A 27264-nucleotide genomic window follows, 5' to 3' on the forward strand; every position below is an offset into this window, starting at 1 on the left:
CCTGGCACGTGTAATCCTGCGATACAATATGTTGATGACATTTTAATTCAGTCCAAGAATTAGTCTGCACACTGGGCACATATAAGAGAGATTTTAACAGCTCACTTAGAAGCTGCTCTTAAAGTTAATCCTACCAAGGCTCAGCTGTGTAAATCACAAGTCTCCTTTTTAGGAGTGTCCATTGGCCAGGATGGTAAGTCTGCAGATTCGCAGAGGGTAGAACTGACCCAGCACTTACCACTTCCTACAGATCAGAAATCATTCCAGTCATTTCTAAGGCTCATGGGGTTCTGCTGTGAATGTATGCATAATTATGCTGAAGTAGCAGCCCCATTCTACTCCCTGTTGAAAAGTAAAGATTATGTGTGGGAGGAGGAATGTACAGATGCTGTCACCAAGCTAAAGCACATTTTAACCTCAGCTCTTGTCCTTGCCAATCCAACTCATGCAAAAATTGTTCCTGTATCCTGTTGTTGGAGAGAATAGTGTAGGTGCAGCATTAACACAGCGCCTAGGTGGAGTAGATCATCCAATTGCTTTCTTTTCCAGAATTCTCTTGAACTAAAAATAGATCTCTGTGTAAAGCATACACTGGCTGCTTAAACTGCCATGCAGAAATGTATATACATCATTGTGGCTCAAATCATATACACATGCAGCCACCATAACTCACTTAAATTCATTGTGGAGGGTAAATTAGCATGCAGCAAAATTAGGACTGAGATAAAAGTCCAGTGGATCCTGATGTTGCAGGCACAGAATGCAAAGTTTGAATTGCTGAAACACCTAATGTACAGTTTGCAGGAATCCTAATGGAGGGGCAACCTCATGAGTGAGGAGTGTGTGGTGCAGTGGTTAGCGCTACAGCCTCAGCACCCTGAGGTTGTGGGTTCAAATCCCATGTTGCTCCTTATGACCCTGGGCAAGTCACTTAATCCCCCATTGCCCCAGGTACATTAGATAGAGTGTGTGCTCACCTGGACAAATAGGGGAAAATGCTTGAGTACCTGAATGTAAACCACTTAGATTATAAGTGATATATAAATACAGTACTAAAATAAAATATAAATGAGGCATTTTCATTTCATTTTTAATTTAATGTGGTGTCTTATATACCGCTAAATCTCCCAAAGAATTCGAGGTGGTTTACAAAACAATTCACTTAAGTAATGGACAAAAATCTAATCAAGTACTCTGAATTTCCCTCTCTGTCCCAACGGGCTCATAATCTAATTATAGTACCTATGAAATAATTACTTACATTTACCTATAAAAGAGAAGGAAGAGGGAAAACATAATACAATAAATTCAATACCATAGGTGTGTAAAAGGCACAACAGAAGGGAAAACTTCAATATCAAAGAGTAAATGAGTCCTGTGGAAGAAAACTCCAAAAGAAATCCATGAAGTATGTTGCAAACATTGAGTGGCAAAATGCCCATCATACTCCACAGTGAAGAAGTGGTGTGCAAACTTTCAGCAAGGAGATTTTGAGACCAAAGATGCTGCAAGGTCTGGGAGGCCTCAAATGGTGTCAACTCCTGAAATTGTTGACCATGCCATGACCTGATTTGGGCAGATCGGCAAATATCAGCTAAAACAATATCCAGGGAATGTGTCGAGTGTGGTAGCTGAGTATGCAGAAGCTGTCAGCCAAGTGGGTGCCCAAATGATTGAATGCTAACAAGAAATGATACTGATTTTGCAGCATTTTCAGCAAGCTGGTGCCAATTTTTTGGAACTAGTTACTGTTGATGAAACATGGTTACACCATTATGATCCTGAGAGAAAACAACAGTCCACGCAATGGTGGCACTCAGGTTCTTCAAGGCCAAGGAAATTAAGACCCAAAAGTCAGCAGGATAGGTCATGGCCATTGTGTTTTGGGATCGAAGGTGTTGTAATGACTTATCTTCCAAGGGTTAATGCAGGATACTACTGTAACTTGCTGTGCCAATTAAAGGAGACACTAAAAGAAACAAAAAAAGGAGAGGGAAGCTGCAGTAATGATTTCTCGTTTTGCAAGACAATGCACCTGTTAACAGTGCTGGTGAAACAACGATGGATGTTTTGATGCAGTTGGGGTTTCAGTGCAAAGACCAACCCCCCTACTCACCACATCTTGCTGTATTTTTTTTTTAAACCTTAAAAAGAGTTTCAAAAGGCAACAATATTTGAGTGATTTGGAGGGTGATTGCAGCAGCGGAGCAGTATTTCAGTGGCCAACATCAGAATATTTTTGGAAGGGTTATAGCAACTTCAGACACAATGTGCCGAGCTCAGGGGTGAATTTTGGAATAACTTATAAGTTTCATGGCTCCACATCGTTCCCTTAGTCAAGCCAATATGGGAGGGATTTCCATATAAAGCTCATAGTTCTATATTGAATTTGTGACAATGGAGCTATGGCATGGGAGGGGAGGCGTTACATAGTAATAAGAGCATAAGAATTGCCGGATCAGACCTTAGGTCCATCAAGTCTGGCAATCCGCACACTCAAGAGGCCCTGCTAGGTGTACCCTGGCATAATTTTAGTCACCCGTATCACTCTATGCCTCTCGTAAGGAGATGTGCATCTAGATTACCCTTAAATTACATTACATTACATTACATTACATTAGGGATTTCTATTCCGCCATTACCTTGCGGTTCAAGGCGGATTACAAAAGGTTAATTTAAAAAAGACAGAATTACAATGATTAGCTAGAGAGGTAAGTTAAATCCTAGAATGGTGGATTCTGCAATAACCTCTTATGATTATTCTAATTTCTGATATAACCAAGATCACTGTGAAGAGTCAATGTGGGTGATCTGTTCTCGGTTACTTGATTTGGAGCATGATGGTAACACGTTCAGGGCTTGCATTTATATCATTTAAGAAATGTTTTCATGTACTATGTGCCAAGTTCCTTTATTTGTTCCTTGTATTGTTGCTTTAATTTTTTGAAAATTTGTGATTTTCAAGAGGAATAAAAAAAGTAGACTCTGAACTGCCTAGCTTAAAGCCAGATAGCTCTATCTACAGATATTTCACATTCTTCCCAGTTAATGATATTTGAAATTTTGTATTAAAGTTTTGGGGTTGTATAATTTAAAAAAAAAAAGTTTTGGGGTTGTGGCAGGGCAGGATTAAGCAATAGGCCAAGTAGGCATGTGCCTAGGGCCCAAAATGGTCAGGGGGGGCCTGATGAAAGAGGGAATCAACATTGTTTTTTCCAAACAGCGATGGGCCCCTCCAGCATCGATCGGCAACACGATCGCCATCCCCCCCCCCCCCCCCCCCAACATCAATGGAAAGTAAGACAAGCAAGCAAGGTGGATAAGAAAGGCAACGGGAACTGTAATTTTGCAAGCGGTGCTGCTTGCTCAAAGGTTCCTTCTGACGCAGCTTCCTGTTTCCGCCTGGGCACATGGTGGGGTGGGGCAGGGCAAGGGGCCCAGTGTACTTGTATGTCTAGGGGCCCTCGATGAATTAATCCTGCCCTGGGTTGTGGAACAAATCGCCTGAGTTTCCATTATTTCCTATGGGGACATTTGCTTTGCTATAAGAGTGTTTTGGATTACAAGCATGCTTCTGGAACGAATTATGCTTGCAAACCAAGGTGCGTAGATATCCTGAGCGCAGCGCATAATTCTCAAATGAAGGCGTCCCAAGGATGGGGGTCTGCTTCAAAAGATCCGAGAGCAGCTGCAAGTAGACTCCCTTGGTTGTGTAGAATTTATACTCGGGTGGGATGGTTACCAGGTACAAGTCCTTGTGACCCCAGGCAAGTCACTTAATCCCCCCCCCCCCATTGCCCCAGGTACATTGGATAGATTGCAAGTCCGCCGGGCCAAACAGGGAAAAAGGCTCTGAATAAATCCATGCACATTCCCCAGGAGGAACGGCTCCGAAAAGTGACAAAACAAATAACGGGGGGGGGGGTCACGCTTTGCATCTTCCAGCCGGGATAGGCCACAGCAGCGTCGATCATCAAAGCCCAACCAACACCTCTGACCGGCGCGGCGCAAACTGCTTCGTTTTTTTTCCCCCCAGGTTTTCCACTCGGCCGCCGCGCGCGCCTCGACGTAGCGTCCCGGCGTCCCCAGCCCTAGAGCGAGAAGAGCGCCTGGCACGCGAGGGGGGGGGGAAAGAGGCTTGGTTACAGGGAATGGAGAGAAGTCGGCAACGGGGGCCGACGCAGGCGCGTTGCTGGCTTCTTTTTTTTTTTTTTTTTTCCCTGCTCTCCGTCGCTCGCGCTAGGGGGAGGGGGGCGGAGCTAACAGGTAGTCGTCGGGAATAGGCCGCTGCTGCGCTCGAGGAAGCCGGTGCTACCGCTCCCCACCCCCCGCGCTCGGTCCTCCTTGTGGGGGGGGGTGCAGCGGGGAACGCGGAAGTCCTAAGGGCGAGGGGGAAGAGAAGGCTCCGAACGGGAGAGCCGGCGTCGGTTTGCGTGGGAAGCCTGGCGCGAGCCGTCAATGCGGAGCCGGGGGATAGGGAGTGGGAGGTAGAGAGCGCGTGGGAAGGGTAGTGGGGGGTGGGTGGGTGGGGGGGAGCAGAGGTCACGTAGAAGGTGTGGTATAGAGGGGGGCGGGGGCGGGGTAGAAAGCCGGTAGTTGGAGAGGGGGCGCAAAGGAAGCGAGGAGGCGCCCCTCGGCCCCTGCCGTCAATTGCTGCCCCGTGGAAGGATGTCCGATCCCGCTCCGGCCAGGAGCCTCGATGACATAGACCTCACAGCTCTGAGGGTAAGCAGCACCCCCTTCCCCCCCCCTAAAAAAAAAAACACAACCCCAAAACAGTTGCTCCTCTGCCGTTTATCTTTGCCCTGCGTTGGCATTTCTTTCAACACCCCCCCCCAAAAAAAAAAAAATGACCCCCCCCCCAAATATCCACAGAGCCAAAAAAGGCCCCCCTCCCCAAATATCGGCATGTGCCGCCCTGGTGCCGGTTTTCCGGAGCTCTCCTTCAGTTCTTGCAGCTGTTAAACCCGAAGGAGCGCTTGGCCTAACTTTGCAAGGGCGCTTTCGGTTATGCTATATTATTCATATATCACAAAGTATGGGAGTTGTTAATTATATAGCTGGATATTATAATCAAAAAATATACTTTTTTTAATTTTATGCTATATTATGCATACATGAAGAAAGGATGGGAAGAATTGCATGACACATGTGTTACCTAAATAGTGCAATGCATGTAGTAATTATTGTTCTTTTTGTTTGGTTGTTTGTAATGCACTGATTTAGCTTGAAAATCAATAAAGATTTTTTTTTTTTTAAGGGTGCTTTTTGTCACCCGCCGTCTGACCTGGTCCCAGGCCGGGATTCCCCAGCATGAATTCATGCCTCTTCCCACGCTGGGCTGTTGAAAGAGCTGGCGGCTGCTTTTCACTGCAGTACGAGTGACCCACCTTGCTTTTGCTCTCCTAGTCTTCTACTTTAAATCTGGCTTAATGGGGTTTTTGTTGTTTTTTTTTTTAATTCTGATTTCTTCCAATTCGTGAGGCTCAAGTGCCTTTCGATATCTGCAGTGCAAGACAGTAATTGGTAACATATATATATATATAGCTGGATAGGCTAGGTCCTGTTTTTATGGAGTGCATACCTAGATTTTTACATGTTTATTTCCCAAAAAATGTGCTGATCTAATAGCATCTCTTGTGAAGCATCTTACTGTGTCGCCTCCTGCTCCCGTTTTAGGCCACTAGTGTTCAATGTGCATCCAAGCACTGTCTCTTGCTTTCATGCTGCAAATGTAAAGACTGTTTGACAATCTATGTGGTAATCAATATTGTGATTAGATCGTGGCAGTTGTGAGGATGACACTTGTCAGATTTATGTGCGTTTTCGGTTTCTGAAAAGGTTAACTTGTCTGTTTTTACTGTGTTACCTGATGTGGAAACGTTAGTCGCTACTTATGGGGGCTGGGAAGGGAGAGGAATAAATCTACATAGTATTATTTAATACACTTCTAAACTAATATACTGTAATTCTGAAGTCCTGATGCTCAAATAAGTCCCTGGAACATACCCACCCAGCCAGTCAGGTTTCAGGATACCCACAATGAATATGCATGTGACAAATTTGCATTGCACTGTTTCTACTATATGCAAATCAATCTCATGCATATTCATTGTAGATACCTTGAAAATGCTACTGGCTGGATATGTGCTAAGGATTCTGTGGGAGAACCCCTGCTCTGAAGTGTCAGATTGGTGGAATAAAAAGTAAGCAATATGATTTTTGTTATATTGCTATTAAAGTTTAGTTAAACATTACCACTTGGCAGCTTATGTGTTTGTCAGACATTTTTTTTATGCAGTGATTGTGGCTAAACCTGCACCTCTATGTGCTAATGGGAATTATTCTGGGTTGCAAGATCATCAACTGTTGGTCTGTCAACATTTTTTTTTCAGTTCAGCAAGACTAAGGCCCAAATTCACTAAGCAAACCGATGTACCGATCAGTTTGCCCCCCTGGCCTGATTCACTTACCTGTCTTCTGACCATCCTCCGATCCGCGCATGCAAATGAGGGCAATGGCATGCAAAGTAGACAGGGACCCGATTCACTAAAGAAAACCCTGCAACACCGACTGGGCTGGCCGATCAAAAAAAAAAGCGAATTCTGAGGACCAGTCGCTGAAGCCCTTTGCGACTGCCCTGCCTTCTTCAGCCCCGCTCTCTGCCCTGTCAGCCCCGATCTCCTGCTGCCCCGAATGCCTCCTGCAGCCCCAAACCCGAACACCCTGCCTGCCCCAATTCTCCCACCCTTCCCCGCACTGCAAGCCCATCGGGTTAAAACCATGGGCTCCCAAAAGTTCGTTGATCGCCTATTAAAAAAAAAAAATCTATGCCGGCCCTGAGTCCAGCTCTAACCTGGCTGCGCAGTGTAAAAAAAAAATAGAAGAATGAAAACAAATAAATAACTCCGACGGCCCGCAGGTCCCGCGCATGCTCAGACCATCTACAATCCGCTATAGCGCGATCCGTGCCCGCAGATGGGGGCGTTCCTCCGATCACCCTCATCTGCATGTTGGCGTTTGCTGAATTCGTCAGACCTGCCCGGATTGGGCCCTAGTGTTACTAAGGCGCGCTAAACGCTAACGTTTCCATAGAATGTAATGGACCAATTAGTGTTTAGCACGCCTTAGTAACAGGACCCCTAAGTCAGTCATAACCACTATTACCATTTACAAGAGGTTTGTTTGTTTTGTACTTCCTATGCTTATCTAGAACAGGGCATCAAGCAAAATGGTACAGTGGAACCTCGGTTTGCGAGTAACCCGGTTTGCGAGTGTTTTGCAAGACGAGCAAAACACTCAGCAAACTTTCGTCTCGCAAAACGAGTGTTGATTCGCTACATGAGCTCTCTTTATGGTGGCCCAGGGGTGGGTACCTGCCTGTGGGTGCTGCAGCCCTTGTAGCGTGGTGGCTTCCTTTCCTTGGGGTCCCCGTGTGGCTCTCCTCCCTCTTCGGCCGATGCCTCCGCCGTTCACCAGTGCCTCCCGGCTTCCGATTCAAGCTGGCCATCCTCCAGACGCATGTTTAGGACCTCTGAACTCCCCCTTCAAGCCGGCGCCGCTCCAATAACACGCACACCACGTACAAGCACGCAGGACGTCCTGCGTGTTTGTACGTGGGCGCGTGTTGTTGGAGCGATGCCAGCTTGAAGGGGGATTTCAGAGGTCCTGCGTGTGCGTCAGAAAGATGGCGGCCGGCTTGAATCAGAAGCCAGGAGGCGCTGGTGAACGGAAAAGGCATCGGCCGAAGAGGGAGAAGAGCCGCACGGGGACCCCGGGGAAAGGAAGCCACCACGCTACAAGGGCTGCAGCACCCACAGGCAGGTACCCACCCCTGGGCCACCATAGTAAATCTTGGTTGTGGAACGAATTGCTTCAGTTTACATTGTGGCCTATGGGGACACGTTCTTTGATATACGAGAACTTTGAATTACGAGCATGCTTCTGGAACGAATTATGCTCGTAAACCAAGGTAACACTGTATATTGATCTAGCTATTCTTCTCAAGAGCATGGATGAAAAATTAATTTTCATAAGATTTGTGTAGTTGCAATTCCATACGTTATTTGTACTTTTTGAAGTGTTTTCTCTACCCTTTTCTTTTACTAGGTAATAGAAATGATCAAAGCAGGCTTTGTTCAGGTGTATCTTATTTTTTTAAATCAAGGTCTGCACATTAGTAGATATTTTGTTGTCACTTCTGGGAGATGGGTTTTGAAAATAAAGTCCCTTTGTGACCATTCATAGACATGCAGGCTGTCGGGGTTCAACTAAAATGTCTTTGAAGATGTCATTTGAGCCATAGACAGTTTAACAGTTTAATACTAATTGCTTTGATTTCTGTTAACTCCATTTTATTGGTAATAGTTTGCTAGAAAAGTATACCTGAGGAGAGACCAGAAAACGAAAGTAAACGCCCACTTTATGTTGTAAACAAGTTTTGCTTCTAAAAGATCTTCAAGGAAAATATCAACAGGTGAAAATAAAGTATTGTTTTATTTCTGACTATTTGATTGTACAATAAAATAAGTCCTAGCAAGCTTTTTTTTTCCTGTATAAAATAATTACGACCTTAGGTTTTTCATTCTGCTTCTTGGCTTCTTGCACTCTTTTTTCAATCTAGGTAAATCAGAGTACTGCCTTTCTAATTGTTATCAAAACCTTATGTGGGTGTTGTAAGCCTCAAGATGAACTATGCGCGGTTATGAGAATCTAATTTGGGAAGATGACATAACAAGTAATTTACCTTGGAACTGATTTCAAAAATAATTGTATGTGAGAGTTGATTTTGTTTCACAAAATTATGCTGAAGAGGCATTTTTTAAATGTATGTGGACATGAAGATCAGGCACCCCAGCTGTTAATCTTTAATTATGTGTGGGTCTGTTATGGCTGAGAACATCTAAGGATCTATGTGTATCAAGGGCTTTCTGTTTTTCTTTTAGCTAAATGAGATGCTTGGTACCTATAATGAAGGAAACCTCAGATTACTCTACTAAATACTGTATATCAAGGCTTATGAATCTGTTTAGAAGTAACATAACATATGCAGACTGGATGGACTGGGTATAACTAACGGGTAGACTGGATGGACTGGGTATAACTAACGGGTAGACTGGATGGACCATTCAGGTCGTTATCTGCCGTCATTTACTATGTTACTTTAAATTTAAGAGAAGAAAATGCTTGCTTAGCTCAGATTACATTTCAGGACTTGGAAAAAATCCCAGGATTTTGGATAAAAAAGGTGTTGGATAAAAAAGATGCTGGCTGAGCATGGGCAAGTGAGAACTATAGGGGCTGCTGTTGTTGGGGCCTGGGCCGCAAAGAGATACTGTGGCGACTGCCACCACTCATGGGGCCCAGCTAATGTCAAACAAAATAGATGGCTGCTGCCAGAAGAGCTCTATTAATGAGCTAATGGACTGAATTCTGGTGGGCTGAGAAACATATCGGGATAAGTGGGTATGTGGTGGGGGGAGGGGGGAAGAGATTGGTGGGAAAGAACACTTGGACATGAGGGGGAGTGAAGGAAGTGCTAGGGAAGCAGAAAGAGGGCAGTATTGAGGAAAGCAAAATGTGAAAAAGTAAAGATGAAATGAAAATGGACTAAAATTGTTTTTTTACTAAATATGCTTTTTTTTTAAACATCTGCTGCATATAGTAACATAGTAAATGACAGCAGATAAAGACTCAAATGGTCCATCCAGTCTGCCCAACCATACATGCTCCATAAATTAATTATTTAGTGTAAATGACCTTTTTCTTAGATACAGCAGACTCTCAATATTCGTGGGGGTTAGGAGCAGAGCCGGCCCGTGAATAGGGAAAAATCACGAATAATTTTTGGGGCCGGCTCTGACCCAACCCCGCCTGGCTCCCTACTGCATCCCCTACCTAACCTGGTGGTCTAGCGGTGACATGGGGCAGGAGCGATCTTCCTACGCTCCTGCCCCGTGCAGAGCCATCATCAAAATGGCTGCCGTGAGTTCCCGGGAATTCACGGCAGCCATTGTGATGAAGGCTCTGCATGGGGCAGGAGCGTAGGAAGATAGCTCCTGCCCTGCGTCACTACTAGACCACCAGGTAAGGTCTGGGGGATGTCCAGGACAGCGTTTCTCCATTAAAAAAAACAAGGGGCAAAAAAAATTGCGAATAACCGACTTCACGAGTGGGAAAACCGCGAATCAGGAGGGGTGTCAGAAACCCAGAGCCCTGCCCGGTAGAGTCTCCATCAAAGCTCACTCCAGCCCTTCTTAACCATCCCAGCCATAGAAGCCCTCCCCAGCCCGTCCTCAACTCAATGCCATATACGGGACACAGGCCGTGCAAGTCTGCCTAGTTCCTTCAATGTATACCCATTATTTTCTGATTACATAGTTAACAGATTTGCATTTTCAGTGGATTAAACACAAGAATGCCGTTTAGATACCTGACTGATAAACGCTATATCAAAAATAAAGAAACTTGATTCTTGTGTTCCCTGTCCTTATATTTCTGCTGCCCAGCTGAGAAAGCTGGAGCAATTAGCAAAGTTTTTTAAAATTGCTTTTCCTTATCATCATCATCAGATGAATCCAGACGTAGTGGGTTAAGTTCACCTACCAGCAGGCGGAGATAGAGAGCACAAAGTTGAGCTATGGCATATACCGTATATACTCGAATATAAGTCGAGACCCCGTTTCCCCCCCCCAAAAAAGAGGAAAAATGGTTGACTCGAATATGTCGGGCGGCTTAATATTCAAGTGTCCTGCCCTGAAATGCTCTGCACCCAGCTCCCTTTCTGCCAGGCACTTCACCCAGCCCCTTTCCTTCCTTCCCCCATCAGACTCTGCACCTTGCTGCCCTCCCTGCCGCCACCGCCGTGCACCCTGCTACCCTCCTTGTCCTAGACTCAGGCTCATACCTCACTCCTGCCCGCTGGTCTAAGCCAGGGATCTTAAAGTCCCTCCTTGAGGGCCGCAATCCAGTCAAGTTTTCAGATTTCCCCAATGAATATGCATGAGATCTATGTGCATGTACTGCTTTCAATGCATATTCATTGAGGAAATCCTGAAAACCCAACTGGATTGCAGCCCTCAAGGAGGGACTTTTGAGATCCATGGCCTTAGACCAATGGTCCATCTAGTCCGGTATCCTGTCAGAAACACAAATATTAGCAACATGTAATGCGACCAATCCCAGGGTAAGCAGCAGCTTCCCCATTTTTGTCTTAGTAGCAGAGACTATGGACTTTTCCTCCCGGAACATTTCCAGTTGTTTTTTTTTACCCAATTACATTAACTGCTATTACCACATCCTCTGGCAATGAGTTCCAGATCTTAAGTATTATTTGAGTGAAAAAATGTTCCCTCCTTTTGGTTTTAAAAGTATTTCTATGTAACTTCGAGTATTCCCTAGTCTTTGTAATTCTTGATAAGAGTAAAAGATCAATTCACTTGTACCTGTTCTACACCACTCAGGATTTTGTAGACCTCAGTCATGCAAATATCTCACCTCAGCCATCTCTTTTCCAAGCTGAAGAGCCCTAACCTTCATCATTTTCATCATTCCCTTCATCATTTTGGTTGTTTTTCTTTGAACCTTTTCTAATTCCGTTATATCTGTAATTTGCCAATTTGGCCGGTATGTCTTCCAGGTTTACCAAGATTTTTCAGTTCCTCTGCATCATCACCCTTGAAAACTATTTCTGGCTCGGGTAGATCTCTTGCATCTTTCTTTGTAAAAACCGAAGCAATGAATTCATTCAGTCTTTCCGCTATGGCCTTGTTCTTCCTCAATGAATTGTAGTTCCTTTGAAGATCATTGGTTAAACACACACAAAATAAACTAGTACATTAGAAGTGTTTTACGTTAGTTTGAGCTATCTAAGAAATTTTAAATAACTCAAGGAAGTTAAGATGCAGACAGCAGTCCAGCAGCAAGATGGCGTTTGCATTGAGTGCCACATATGTGTACTCTTGGTGCAGACAGTTACAACTGATAGAGAACAAGTCTGAAAGGTACACAGAAGGGTGACAAAAATGTTAGAGGTAGAATGTCTTCTCTGTGAGGAAAGCTAAAGAGGTTAAGACTATTTAGCTTGGAAAAGAGATGAAAGATCCGTCTAACCAAGTATCCTGTTTCCAACACTGGCCATCTTGGCTGAGTGTTGGCAGCAGTGAACGTTTATCCTAAAATCTTCTTCAATGGAGGCGTTGGGTACTAGCGCGGCAGGCGGTTTAACGCGCCTTTGTAAAAGGAGCCCTTAGTTTAAACCTGTTATGGTAAGAGTTTCCTCCCCTTTTTTAAAAAAAAACAAAGAGGAAAATATTTGCAGTGGTTGTGTTCTAATTTTAGTTCTTTATGTTTGCAGCACTCCCCGCCTTGCGAAAGGCTTGTGAAATGCATCGGAGATAAGGAGATGAGCACTCAATAAAACTAAGTACCATTTAATAATGGAGATTATTATAATAATAATGCAACCATGAAGAGGTTAAGGAAGCGATCAGAGACAAAAAAAACCTTGTTTAAGGAATAGAAAAGATCAAAAACAGACGAAAACTGGAATAAGCACAAACAACATCAACGCAGGTGCCAAAAGGGGGCCAAAAGGGGCCAAAAGAGACTACGAGGAAAAAATAGCCAAGGAGGCAAAAAACTTCAAGTCGTTCTTTCGATATGTTAAAGGGAAACGACCCGCGAAGGAAGCAGTGGGACCATTGGATGACCAAGGAATAAAGAGAGTGATAAAAGAGGACAAGGCAATCGCCGACAGACTGAACACATTTTTTTGTCTGTATTTACCGAAGAGGGTATACACAGCATGTATGCTGGAAGTGAAAACGGGAAACTGACAGGGTTGACGGTCAGTTTAGAAGAGGTATGCAGGCAAATTGATAGGTTCAAGAACGATAAATCCCCGGGACCGGATAGCATCCATCTGAGGGTCATCAGGGAACTGAAAGGGACCATAGCTGAACTGCTTCAACTGATAGCCAACCTGTCGATCAAAACGGGAAAGATTCCTGAGGACTGGAAGGTGGCAAATGTTATGCCGATCTTCAAAAAAGGTTCGAGAGGAGAACTGGGAAACTACAGACTGGTGAGTCTGGCCTCGGTACCGGGAAAGATGGTAGAGGCGCTGATAAAGGACCGCATCATCGATCACCTTGACTGACACGGTCTGATGAGGACCAGCCAGCACGGTTTCAGCAAAGGCAAATCTTGTTTTACAAACTTGCTGCACTTCTTCGAGGGAGTGAACGGGCAGATAGACAAAGGCGACCAGGTCGACATTGTATATCTGAACTTTCAGAAGGCGTTCGAAAAGGTTCCGCGTGAATGACTGTTTCGGAAAATTGCGAGCCATGGAATCGAGGGTGAAATACTCATGTGGATAAAAAACTGGCTGGAGCATAGGAAACAGAGAGTGGGGGTGAATGGACAATACCCTAACTGGAAAAGCGTCACAAGTGGGGTGCTGCAGGGCTCGGTGCTTGGACCCGTGCTCTTCAACATCTTTATAAACGATCTGGACATAGGTACGACGAGCGAGGTGATTAAATTTGCAGACGATACAAAGTTATTCAGAGTAGTGAAGACACGGGGGATTGTAAAGATCTGCAACGTGACATAATCGGGCTTCGAGGAATGGGCATCGACATGGCAGATGAGGTTCAATGTGGACAAGTGTAAAGTGATGCATGTCGGTAACAAAAATCTCATGCATGAATACAGGATGTCCGGGGCGGTATTTGGAGAGACCTCCCAGGAAAGGGACTTGGGAGTTCTGATGGACAAGTCGATGAAGCCATCCATATATTGTGCGGCGGCGGCGAAAAGGGCGAACAGAATGCTAGGAATGAAAAAGAAGGGGATCACGCACAGATCGGAGAAGGTTGCCATGGTGCGCCCTCACCTGGAGTACTGTGTACACCACTGGTCGCCGTACATGAAGAAGGACACGGTACTACTTGAAAGGATCCAGAGAAGAGCAATGAAGATGGTTAGGGGTTTGGAGGAGCTGCCGTACAGCGAAAGATTAGAGAAACTGTGCCTCTTCTCCCTCGAACAAAGGAGTTTGAGAGGGGATATGATTGAAACATTCAAGGTACTGAAGGGGATAGACTTAGTAGATAAGGACAGGTTGTTCACCCTCTCCAAGGTGGGGAGAACGAGAGGGCACTCTCTAAAGTTGAAAGGGGATAGATTCCGTACGAACAAAAGGAAGTGCTTTTTCACCCAGAGAGTGGTGGAAAACTGGAACGCTCTTCCGGAGTCTGTCATAGAAGAAAACACTCTCCAGGGATTCAATACAAAGTTAGGCAAGTTCCTGCTGAACAAGGACGTACCCTGATAGGGATAGTCTCAGTCAGGGCACTGGTCTTTGACCAGAAGGCCACCGTGGGAGCGGACTGCTGGGCATGATAGACCACTGGTCTGACCCAGCAGTGGCAATTCTTATGTTCTTATATATATGGATTTATTTATTGATTATAAACAAAGTTAAATCAAAAAGAAAAAAATATATTAAAAAAAGAAATTAAAGAAGAAAAAGTGTGGTTTAGTAACAGCTTGTTGGGACTAATGAAGATTGATACTACTTGACATTATATTACTCGGTGGTGGTCTGAAGATCCCAGAAGAGCAAAAGCCCGTGTTTGATTCTGTATTATAGTGGGATGGGATCTTGAACTAAGCTATATAGGTTGGTTTTAAAAACTTTTCTGGCAGTCCAGCCCTCCACACTCTTTCCATGCCTTCTTAGTTCATATTTTCATTTGTGAACAGACTCTTCCTCTTGGAAAAGCTGATGCTGAAGTATCCAGCCATGAGAAAACTCTGCCTAATAATAAGGACATAAGATTTCCCACTGCTGGGTCAGACCAGTGGTCCACCGTGCCCTGCAGTCCGCTCACATGGCGGCCCTTAGGTCAAAGACCAGTGCCCTAGTTGAGTCTAGCCTTACCTGCGTATGTTCTGGTCCAGCAGGAACTTATCCAACCTTTTCTTGAATCCTTTCTCTCGACTCTCCTTGCTCATGGTTTTTGTTTTTGATTGTTTTTAATACTCAGCATCTGCCTTTTGTAGTTGGGATTTGTATTTCTGATCTTGTGTTGCCCTTTTATTTTGGTTGGAGAGAAGTGGATTGCACACTGTCATGTTTTAAATTGAAGGTCTATAGATCAAGCCCCAGATCTACTGTTCACAGTTTTTGTTCCTTCTCTTGCATTACGCTGCCTATCTTAAAAACATAAGAATTACCTGCTTGGTCAGATCAAAGGTAAATTTAGCCCAGTGTCCTGTTTCTTAACAGTGGTCATTCCAAGTCACAAGTACTTCGCAGGATTAACCCCCCCCCCCCTCCAAGTAGCTAGATGCCTCTACGGATAAGTAGTGGCAACTGTCAAAGCTATGAAATCGAACACGAAAATTTAACTTTTGTGAATGATTTAATTGGTACAGTGTATTAATTTGACTAGGAGTAAGTAAACACGTTGAACTGGCTCTCTTTGGCTGCTGTGATTGACTGACACCCTTTGTGGTCACTATGTAATTTATTAATGGAGCATGCTGTTAAGGGCTGCTTCGGTCTTCTGAAGTCTTAACTGTGCAGCTTTGCTAGTGAAACATCAAAATAAGCTTAGTGAGAATGGAGCCACCAGGCGGTCTTACCTTTCGGGGATCATATTTTAGGGGATTCATAAAGACAAATTATGTTTGTCTTTATCAAATGTCATAAAGTTGAAATAGTACTTCGAAACAAATTGCTAAGCCTTCAAAAATCTATTGATGTATTTAGCAGCGATAATCTAAAGTTTCCTTCATTTCAGGTACCACGCACCTCGTTTAGCAAAAATACATAAAAGCAGAAGGCCATTGGTACACACATATCCTTATAGATGTTCATGGTCAAAACAGACTCATAAATAATTAAATATGAACAGCTGGGGTGCCTGAACCTCATGTCCATGCACATTTAAAAAAAACAACAATTGAGTCACTCAATCTCATGCAGCCACTTTGTTGTAACTTTGTGAAATTGTCAACTCTCTCACATAAAGGCTATTATTTGTGAAAACAGTTCCATGGTAAATAGATCACAGTCCGATCCCAAAACAGGCTATTACGCGCGTTAAACCACTAGCACGGCTTTGTAAAAGGAGTCCTTAGTGAAGAAAATCTTCCATGTACATACACAAATATTTTCAGATTGAGGGAACTTCAGAGGTGGATCTCTTTGCTTCCTCCCCACAATCACAAACTTCCAGTCGTCTTTTCCAGACTCTACACACCCAATTTCCTGGAGTCCGATGCCATTCTTCTTGACTGGTAGGACATATTTCTTTATGCTTTCCCTCCAGTACCTGTAGTTGGGAAGACTCTACTCAAACTTTGCAAAGAATAGGCCATCCTGATTCTCATAGCACCTTGGTAACCACGTCTAGAACAGTTCCCTCTTCTCCTGCAATTCAGTGTATAGGAACCCATCACACTTCAGGTCTTCCCAACGTTGCTCACACAGAATGAGGACTCTCCTCCATCCCAATCTCAATTCATTAGCTTTCACAGCATGGTATCTCTCTCCCAGCAGGTAGATGCTTTTACACTATCTACACCAGTGTCCGCCATTATTAAAACTTCTACAAAACCTTCCACACAGTGCTGCTATAATTTTAAGTGGACTCGCTTCACAGTATGGTGTAATCTCAACTCTTTGGATCTGATCACTTGTCCTCTCCCATCGGTTCTAGACTATCTTTTACACCTCTCTAATGCTGGTCTCAAAATTACTTCAGTCAGAGTTCATCTCGTGCTATTAGTGCTTTTCATACTCTTAGATTTAAAAAAAAAAAAAACAACCACATTATCTGTACATCCTCTAGTTTCCAGATTCATGAAAGGCCTTTAATAATAATAATAATAACAGTTTATATACCGCAGTACCGTGAAGTTCTATGCGGTTTACAAAAGATTAAGCAAAGGTACAAATTGATTGACTTTAAGAGGGGTGGAAGAAAGAAAATTAATAGGACAGGAAATCAATTGTTGAGGAGAAAGTGTTTAATAGGACAAGTTAATCGCTATTGAGGGGAGAGAGATGAGTGGATCAGTTGTCTAGATGCTTTAGGAACAGGTGTGTTTTTAGACGTTTCCTAAATTCCTAATAAGTAGTGGGCGAAAGCAATTGTTCTAGGTCTTTTCCCCACGATGCTGCCTGGTATGAGAGAAGGTGTTCATGGTGTTTTTTCAGTTTATAACCTCTCACTGGGGGGGAAACGAAGTTGGAATGTGAGCTTCTCTTGTATCTGTTGGCTGAGAAGGAGAAAAGGTCAATTATGTATTTAGGGGCAAGTCCATGTAGTGCTTTAAAGCAGAAGCAGGCGAATTTAAACTTTACGCGTGCCTCCATCGGCAGCCAATGCAACTGCCGGTAATAGGGTGTCACGTGGTCAAATTTCTTTAGCCCAAAGATCAGTCTGACTGCTGCATTTTGCATCAGTTGTAAATGTCGCATATTCTTTTGGGAAATTGCCAAATAGGCGATGTTACATTAGTCAAGTAGACTTAGTACGAGGGATTGGACCAGGGTTCTGAATGCCGATGTATCGAAATAAGCTTTAATGGATCTGAGTTTCCAGAGAGTAAAGAATCCCTTTCTGATTAAGGAGTCCACCTGGTCTTTCATGGTTAGGCATTGATCCAGAGTTACACCTAATATCTTTATGGTGGGCTGGATAGGGTAACTAAGTTTATTAATAATAATAACAACAGTTTATATATCGCAATACCTTTAAGTTTTATGCGGTTTACAATAGATTAAGCGAGGTACAAATTGATTGAATTTAAGAGGAGGGAAGAGGAGAGTTAATAGGACCGGAAATGCGTTGTTGAGAAAGAGATTAATAGGACAAAGGAATCACTATGGAGGAGAAAGAAGATGAGTGGGTCAGTTGTCTAGATATTTTAGGAACAGTTGAGTTTTTAGACGTTTTCTGAATTCCTCATAAGTAGTGGGCAAAAGCAGTTGATCTAGGTCTTTACCCCACAATGCTGTTTGATGTGAAAGAAGGTGTTCATGGTGTGTTTTTTCAGTTTACAACCTCTAACTGGGGGGGAAACGAAGTAGGAATGAGAGCTTCTCTTGTGTCTGTTGGCAGAGAAGGAGAAAAGGTCAATTATGTATTTAGGGGCAAACTACCAATCAAGCCTCATCCAGTTGCTGGGATCTTAATATTATACTTTATACTCTGATGAAACCTCTGTTTTAACCACTTTCATCTTTATCTCTCAAATATCTTACTTGGAAAGTAGTCTTCCTCATATCTCTTACTTCTGCATACAGAGTTGGTGAACTTAAGAACATAAGAATAGCTTTACTAGGTCAGCCCAATGGTCCATCAAGCTCAGTAGCCTGTTCTCATGATGGCCAATCCAGGTCACTAGCAACTGGCCAAAACCCAAAGAGTAGTAACATTCCATGCTACCGATCCAGGGCAAGCAAAGGCTTCAAGTGTTTGTGTCAGGTCCTCCTTACACAATGTTCTACCACAATAGGGTGGTTCCTCATACTCTTCCCAAGTTTCTCCAGAAGATCATCTCATAATTTCATTTGAATCCGTCTATAGTACTCCCTGTCTTATTTGCAAAACCACACACTCGCCCAGGTGAAGCTGCACTCCACACATTAGACTGTAAACATGCACTGGCTTATTACTTGGATCAGACTAAACCTCACAGCACTTCTACTCAGCTGTTCTTGTCATTTGATCCTAACAGACTTGGAGCTCCAGTCACCAAGAGAACCATCTCCAAATGGCTGATGGACTGTATCTCCTTTTGCTATGCTTGGGCTGGGCTGATTCTTGAAGGGCGTGTCACGTCATATAAAGTTTGAACAATGGTGACTTCAGTAAGTCATCTATGTTCTACTCCCCTTTGAAGACATTTGTAAAGCAGCCACATGGTCCTCAGTTCATACATTCACATTCTTTGGAGAATCATTCCAGGTGGGATAGTCGGTTCGGCCAAGCAATTCTGTGAAATGTATTTTCTACTTAGATGCCATTTTCCCTCCAACTCTTTTGGTTTTGCTTGGTTCATGGTAGTTGTCAATAATCTTCTCGGAGGCATGATCCTGGCAGCTAGGGCGTCTCACATGTAAGAATATATTGCCTGCTTGTCCTTTGATAAAGCATAATTGCGCACCTATAACAGGTGTTATCTGAGGACAGCAGGCAGATATTTTCACAACCTCCCCTAAGTTGGCTTCTTAGCTTTGTTACTGATGGTCCCGCAAGCCAGCATTGGGTGGGAAGGCACCAGCATTCATAATAATAATAATAAATTTTATTTTTATGTACCGCCCTACCATATAGTTCTAAGCAGTTCACATACAATTCTAAAAATATACAGTCCATGAATAAAATACAATATTCTAAAAAGTTGAACTAGAATTATACAATAAGTGAATAGATGAATAAAATACAATATACTAGAATACAATAAAATTCAGTCAAAAAGTATTAACTATAAGATCAGTATGATATATTCTAAAAAGTTGAACTTAAAATACATTATGCTATTGAACAAGAAAATTCAGCAGAAATGTACTGGCTGTGAGATCAATATATAATTTACCAGTAAATAATCTGGGACATCAATTTACATATTTTTCAAATAGATCAGTTTTTAGTAATTTCCTGAAGGACATATATGAATGAGCTTAAGAAATAATGGTTCTTAGTCATTGATCCATTTTACCAGCCTGAAAGCTGAGCAATTTATCAAATTTATCACGCAGTATGGGCAATAAAACGACAGTACACTTTTTGACTCTCTGCCAGGTTCCATGGATGACATCACCCATGTGAGAATATCTGCCTACTGTCCTCTGATAACACCTGCTACAGGTGAATAACTGTGCTTTATCAGGCAGAACTTTAATATTTCTTCTAAGATCTTGGCACATAGCTTAGCTTCCACATTAATAAGGGAAATTGGCCTGATGTTGCGGATGCTTGGGAACCTGCCAAGTTTGCTGAATACCACTATATCCATTTCCTCAAACGTGCCCAGTGATTGAGATGTATTAAGATACTCCAGATAATAGAAAATGCAATTTAGGAGTTAGGATATCAACAAATGTTCTAAAATTTGACAGTGAAACCATCTTGACCAAGCGCTTTACCTGAAAATAGAGCCCCTAAGGCCTTCTTGATTTCTGCAAGCGTAATGCTTCATTTCAGATAAGTGTAGTCGGCTTGGAAAGCTATTTCAGTTTTAGCAAGTTCAAATTTTCTTCCTCCTTTGTTTAAAGCTGAACATTGAAGTTCTGAAAATCTGCTGAATAATATCCCTATCTTTATATAAATATTATCCTGATGGAGACTTTAAATAGTATACCCTCTCTCTGTTTTTCATACCTTTTAAGGTGCTGTACCGGCATATGTCCCACTTTGTTATGATCATCATAAAAAGTTTCTGAACAGGCAGCTATTTCTTCTCTAGCTTGCTTATTCAATAAAGTATTGTGGGCATATTGCAATGTTTGTAGCTGTAAGAGTAGTGAATTGTCATGCAGCAAAATAAGCTTCTCTTCAAGCAGCCTGATTTCATGTTCTAATTCAGTGTTTCTCAACTCGGTCCCAGAGTACCCCTTTGCCAGTCAGGTTTTCAGGATATCCACAATGAATATGTATGAGATGGATTTGCATGCACTGCCTCCTTGAGATGCAAATCTCTCTTACATATTTATTATGGATCTCCTGAAAACCTGACCTGCCTGTGGCTCTCGAGGACCGGAATTGCCTACCCCTGTTTTAGAATAATGTTTCTCAGCTCGGTCTTGGAGTACCCCCTTGCCAGTCAGATTTTCAGGATATCCACAATGAATATGCATGAAAGAAATTTGCATATAATGGAGGCAGTGTATGCAAATTAAATTATGCATATTCATTGTGGATAGCCTGAAAACCTGACTGGCAAGGGGGTTCTCCAGGATTTAGTTGAGAAACCCTGTTCTAGTTGACATGGCTTCCTTTTGAGGCAATTGAAAGTTTAAGTGACTTGCCCCAAACCATAGGTTGCTGAGATGGGACTTTAACCAAGGCTCCCTTGTTCTCAGCCTGACGCTTCTCTTCCACATCGCTCCACAACTGTAAGGCTTTTCTTTCATGGCATGTCCCCGTCCCAACTGCTGCTGCTGCAATCAATCCCTTGTAACTTCTACATGTCAGCTAAGTAACCAGTCTTTACATAATCCAGGGGTAGGGAACTCCGGTCCTCGAGAGCCATATTCCAGTCGGGTTTTCAGGATTTCCCCAATGAATATGCATTGAAAGCAGTGCATGCACATAGATCTCAGAGAAAGGAAAATGGTAAAACCAGAGGACATAATTTGAGGTTGAGGGGTGATAGATTCAAAGGCAATGTTAGGAAATTTTACTTTACGGAGAGGGTGGTGGATGCCTGGAAAGCGCTAGTGAGAGAGGTGATGGAGAGTAAAACTGTGACTGAGTTCAAAGAAGCATGGGATGAACACAAAGGATCTAGAATCAGAAAATAAGATTAAATATTGAACTAAGGCCAGTACTGGGCAGACTTGCACGGTCTGTGTCTGTGTATGGCCGTTTGGTGGAGGATGGGCAGGGGAGGGCTTCAATGGCTGGGAGGGTGTAGATGGGCTGGAGTAAGTCTTAACAGAGATTTCGGCAGTTGGAACCCAAGCACAGTACAGGGTAAAGCTTTGGATTCTTGCCCAGAAATAGCTAAGAAGAAAAAATTTAAAAATTTAAATTGAATCAGGTTGGGCAGACTGGATGGACCATTCGGATCTTTATCTGCCGTCATCTACTATGTTACTATGTTATCTCATGCATATTCATTGGGGAAATCCTAAAAACCTGACTGGAATACGGCTCTCGGACCGGAATTCCCTACCCCTGACATAATCTATTGAGGAACAATTGCCTAAAATTGTAAAATGGCAAGACTGAAAGGGATCCAGCCCTCCTCCTTACCCAGAATCACCAATAGGGTGAGAAGGGACCTGGCTTGTAGGGAAAGGGTATAATCTAGTTTCTCTGGTTTCTTGAAAGTCTACTTGTATAGTACTAGACATACGTTTGTCTTATGTGTTGTTGAAATCCTCAATGGTTGGAAATCCCAATGCATGCTTGGCAGCCTTCTGAACTTACCTTCCTCTTTTACTAAGGCGCGCTAAATTTTAATGTGTACGCTAAATCGGCCAATGCGCCTTAGTAAAAGGACCCCTTAGTTTTTCAACCTTAAAGCCCTCTGCTCTCTTCTTTAAACCATCTCTCTTGTTTTCATACGTGTTACATTTTTAGAGCAATGTCTGAGGCCATGGCTGAGATTACATATAAGATAGCAGCTGTCTGGTTCCAGGCCTGCTTTAGCTCTGGGGCTTTAATTTGGTTTCCCCCAAGCTTCTGGGTAGATTTATAGCCAGCAATATGTCTGAGCAGGTCTTTTTCCAGGTCGTCCCCCCCATTACTCCTAACAGCTGCTTTATTCACACCCCAATATAGAGGCAGAGTGTCTGCACATTGTTTGGTATAAAATTGAATTTTCTTGCATGTCTGACTCCCTTCAAGCACTCAATTTCCAGGGCTTTCTGAGCAGCCACTTAGAGTATAGGACAGAGTTTTTGGTCTTCTGCCTCTGATGTATATAGAATTATATTATTTGTGATTAGAGATGTGCAGTGGGGAAAAAGCTAAAATTAGGGGAGAAGAGAAGTCAGGAAAAATTAAAATTTATAGCCTCATTTTCAAAAGGATGTAAAAAGCTTCAGATGTCCAGGTCAGGATGTCTCAAGGTTCACCAGTATTTCAGAACAGAATCTTCTAATGTAGAGCCTGTTCTAAAATACATGAGAAATGGACATTTTTTGCACTAGGTACATGAGACTTGAACATCATTTTAGAAAAATAAATGTTGAAAATAAATATGTATGCACTGACACATATATGGTTATCATTTCCCAGTTTAGAAATATAAATGTATTTTCTGATGTTGTCACAAGAGACCAGTATGGCTTTGGATGGGGGGTTGGGGGGACAAATAACAAGAGTACTAAGAGGGCAACCTCAGCTAACCCCTTCAGTGCAATGCCACTCAAAATCTAAACATGCTTGGTAGGTGTAAATTCTAGTATCGCAGTCTGTTAGGATATAGAGGTTTGTTTTCCTTCTGAAACAGGGAATAAATATAAAGTCTAGTGTAAAGGGTACAGTAGTCTTATCAAGTGGGTTTCTTCCCTTCACCCAAAGGATTGCAGAAGGCATCATCTATATTATTGCAGGGGTTGCCCAGTTTAAGGCCACTGGTTACCCTCTCGGAGAAATTGGTCCATCAACAGATTGGAACTGAGAGCACTGCAGGTCTTTGAAAAGTTCCTGGAAGGCAAAAGCGGTCGGGGTTTTCTCAGCCAATGCTACAGCAATGGCATACGTCAGACAAGGAGGCATGAAGAGTACTTCATTAAAATTGGAGACTCAATTTTTTCGTTGAACGAAAGCCCACCTAGAAGCATCTTCAGAAGTGTACTAACTCCATTACAAATTGGCTTGTAACTCAGGGTCCTTAACTCTTGAAAAAGTACAGTTTGTTGGATCACAGGCATACTCCCGGTGTCTTTGCAAAAAAACTATTTAATACAGATTTGATCCCTGTCCACTTTTTTTGTTACTTGGGCGTAGTCTTTGACTCATCACTGTCTTTCGACATGTTTCCCAAGTACTTAAAAAGGGATTCTTTTGGTTGAGATTTTTAAGATGTTAGCTCTTTTTTTTAGAATTCCAAACAATTCATACTCTCTTTCATTCTTTTTATTATTTCCAGGATAGAAATATTGCAATTCCATTTTTTGTGGTACTTCTTTTCTAATCTTAGGCACCTGCAAATGTTACAGAACTTGGCAGCCAGACTTCTGTGTAATGCAAAACTTTATGATCGCATAATTCCACTGTTAATTCATCTGCACTGCAATGTCAATTTTAAATTCTATGCCTGACTTTTAAAGCCTTTCGTTGGTGAACCTTTATGCCTATCTAATGTTATTTCCGTTATCCATCCTTGAAACTATTTCAATAAAGGCGGAATAGAAAAAACTTGTTAAGAACCCCTTATACCTTTTCTTGACCACTATGTTCTATTAGAACATAAAAATAACCTTACTGGGTCAGACCAATGGTCCATCTAGCCCAGTATCCCACCTTCAGATAGGCTTGTATTGCCATCTCACCACTTAGCTCAGGGAAAAAATGCTTGAGTACCTGAATAAATTCATGTAAACCATTCTGAGCTCCCTTGGGAGAACGGTATAGAAAATTGAATTAAAAAAAAAAAATTATGAATATATGTGCTCATCTTATTTTTTCCTTTCTCCATTCTTATGGAACAGTCTTCCTACCTCTATATGGACTTGATTATCATTTCCCAAATTGAAGTCTCTCCTGAAGACTTACTATTTTCAGAAAGCATTTAATATTCCTTTAAATTAGGAGTGTGGCCTATCGTGAGTCGGGGACTAACTTAATTACGGATCTCTGACTCGGAAAAGGAATATTAAATGCTTTCTGAAAATAGTAAGTCTTCAGGGGACTTAAATTTGGGAAATAATTCAGTCCATATATACCCCCCCTTTACAAAACCACAAAAGTGGTTTTTAGTGCTGTTTGGCTTGCTGTGTGTGCTGCTCCGACACTCATAGAGTTCCTAAAAGGGGCGGGGAAGGGCTAGGTAGGAAGACTGTATTCTCATACTCCTGAGCAAAGTAGGTGTACATCTTTAGTTTTAGGTTTTTATCCTTATTTTATTCTTAATTTTAATTTGGTTTATGTTTCTTAATTTTAAATATTATTATATGTTGTCCTTTCCTATATTTTAATGGCATTCCATTTATAATTCTTATTTTTATTGTAAACCGTTTTGATGTTTAGCAGTATATTAAAATAAATAAACATAAACATATTGGCAGCACGTGTAGTGAGAGTGGACGTAGCACAAGCCGACTTTCTCTGTTGTCAAACCTTGGATCCAGGGGAGTGGTGTCTGTCCCAGAGTGTTTTCGACCAAATTGTGAAGTGCTGGGGGAAACTGACAATAGACCTGATAGCATCAGCAGACAACGAGAAAGTCTCTCAGTATTTCAGCGGGCGAATCAAGCTGGGAAGCGCTGGCGTAGACGCTCTATTGGCCAACAGAAGAGCTGTTGTATGTGTTCCCCCTTGGTCAATGGTAGACTGGGTCATTCAAAGAATAGCAACCCATCACAGGTTGGTGATTCTAGAGGCACCGAATTGGCCATGTCATCTATGGTGCACGAATCTAATGCAGCTACAATGGGACAGATGTCTTGAGCTGCCGTTACTTCCAACACTTCTGTCACGGACTAATTGCCCTGGAGAATCTGGAACACTTTGGTCTTATGGCATGGCTCTTGAGCACGCAGCCTTAAAGCAGAAAGGATAGTCAGAGGTAGTCATAACTGCTGGTCAGAAATTACAGCTATAAATGGCTCCCAAACCTGTAATCCTGTTTCTTCAGGACAGTTTTGAAAAAGGCTTGGGGATTGGTTCTCTCAAGGTGCAGGTGGTGAGCCTCTCATGCTTTAGAGCAGTGGTTCCCAACCCTGTCCTGGAGGGCCACCAGCCAGTTGGGTTTTCAGGATAGCCCTAATAAATATTCATGAGAGAGATTTGCATAAAATGGAGGTGACAGGTAAGCAAATCTGCTGATCGGTGCCGAGTGGCTTCCTGAATGGCTCCCACGAATTCTCAGGAGCCATTCAGAAAGCTGCTTAGCACCGCTTTGCTCTTATGGCTTATACCATATTCAAAACCTAATCTTGGTTATTTGTGAGGTTGTAAAATGTGCATTCTCAGCAAAACAAAGACGATGCAGGAAGCGAGGGAAGTTTGTTTGTTTTTAAGTTCAATTTATTTAATATACTGCAAATATAAACCAAATCTAAGCGGCTTACAATATCAGATTAAAATAAGTAAATATAAAAATTAAATAGGGTAGGGAAGAAAAAAATAAAACAGAAAATACAATTAAACAATCAAATCAACAAAGAATTATGAGGAAAGGAGGGAGTCGGTAGGTTACAATTAAACAAAAAAGGCAGGGGAAAGGGAAGGAACGAACAATATGGTAAGAGGGAAAAAACCTAAAATTTGTTCAGCCCACATTAGTTGAAATAAAGCCAAAGATGAAACTTTAGAGATAGGTTACCTAGAAAATTAAGAACAGAAAGCTAAGGAGAAGTAGTGTGTCTTGAAATTCATGCCATCTGCTTATAACATCATTAGACAGTAGAGTGAGCATCACCTCATGTTACAAACAGGAAGAAGAAAATCTTTGTATGCCACCACTTAGGAGAGAGGAGACTTGAATGAATCGGAAGAAATACCTACATCTGCACATTCATGTACATTACATGATACAGTTGAGAATTACAACTTAGAAGATATCTGGATTTTTCCGATGGAATTACATTGTAAAGATTCAAGTACTTACAGGGTACAGTGGAGAATAACAATATATTCGGGTAACAGAAGAAGAGTACCTAACATTGAAGGAAGAAGTTTATTGGATACATGTGGTAGATACTTATTTAGGAATCTGAATATTTTTTGGTAGGTATGGTTCGACGGATTGACTAATGTGTTATTCACGGGGGAGAAAGCATATACGAGTGGGAGGAGATTAGTAAGTAAGGACGTGTTTTTTGAATAGAACTGTTTTGATTTCTTTTCGAAACACTTTGATGTCTGTTGTTTTGATCATCAGTTTGGTGATGGTGGGGTCAATTTTCGCTGCCTGTGTCGCTAGAAGGCTATCGTAAAGTTTCTTACGTCGGGTACCATTATGAGGGGGGAAGGTGAATAGGTTCTGAGTTCTCATTATATAATGTACACTGTCTAGACATGTATTTTGATAGACGGTATATCAAAAATAAAGAACCTTGAAACTTGCCACACGGTGGTCAGCACAACCGAGACAGGATCTTGATCCCTAAGTGGAGGGAGATTACATTTATTTTTTATTATTATTTTTTTATTTTTTACCAGAAATAGGTTGGCATGAGAATGATTCAGTCCTTATTCATAGCAGAGGGGGAAAAAAAGCATTTACTTATGCCCTGTTCATACAACCCAGGGCGCAACCCACACAGCACTCAGTAACAAAACCTCACACACAGCATAGCCATCAACCCACTCAATGCTCTTTGACATACACATACAACTG

General features: G+C 42.4%; 1 protein-coding gene across 6 annotated transcripts in view; it reads left to right on the forward strand.

Moving 5' to 3' along the window:
- The first annotated feature begins 4548 nt into the window (after positions 1 to 4548).
- The window catches only part of MINK1 (misshapen like kinase 1), a 213781-nt gene continuing 191065 nt past the window's right edge, over positions 4549 to 27264 (forward strand). For 3 of the 6 annotated variants that reach the window (XM_033923498.1, XM_033923497.1, XM_033923500.1), the window contains exon 1: positions 4550 to 4725. In XM_033923498.1, coding sequence (XP_033779389.1) covers positions 4669 to 4725 — 57 coding nt within the window. In that variant the 5' untranslated portion in view covers positions 4550 to 4668. Of the gene's footprint in view, positions 4726 to 27264 lie in introns of all 6 variants that reach the window. The other 3 variants (XM_033923496.1, XM_033923499.1, XM_033923495.1) reach the window with 2 other exon arrangements.

The sequence above is a fragment of the Geotrypetes seraphini genome, chromosome 16 (assembly GCF_902459505.1).
Source record: "Geotrypetes seraphini chromosome 16, aGeoSer1.1, whole genome shotgun sequence".
Classification (NCBI taxonomy): Eukaryota; Metazoa; Chordata; class Amphibia; order Gymnophiona; family Dermophiidae; genus Geotrypetes; species Geotrypetes seraphini.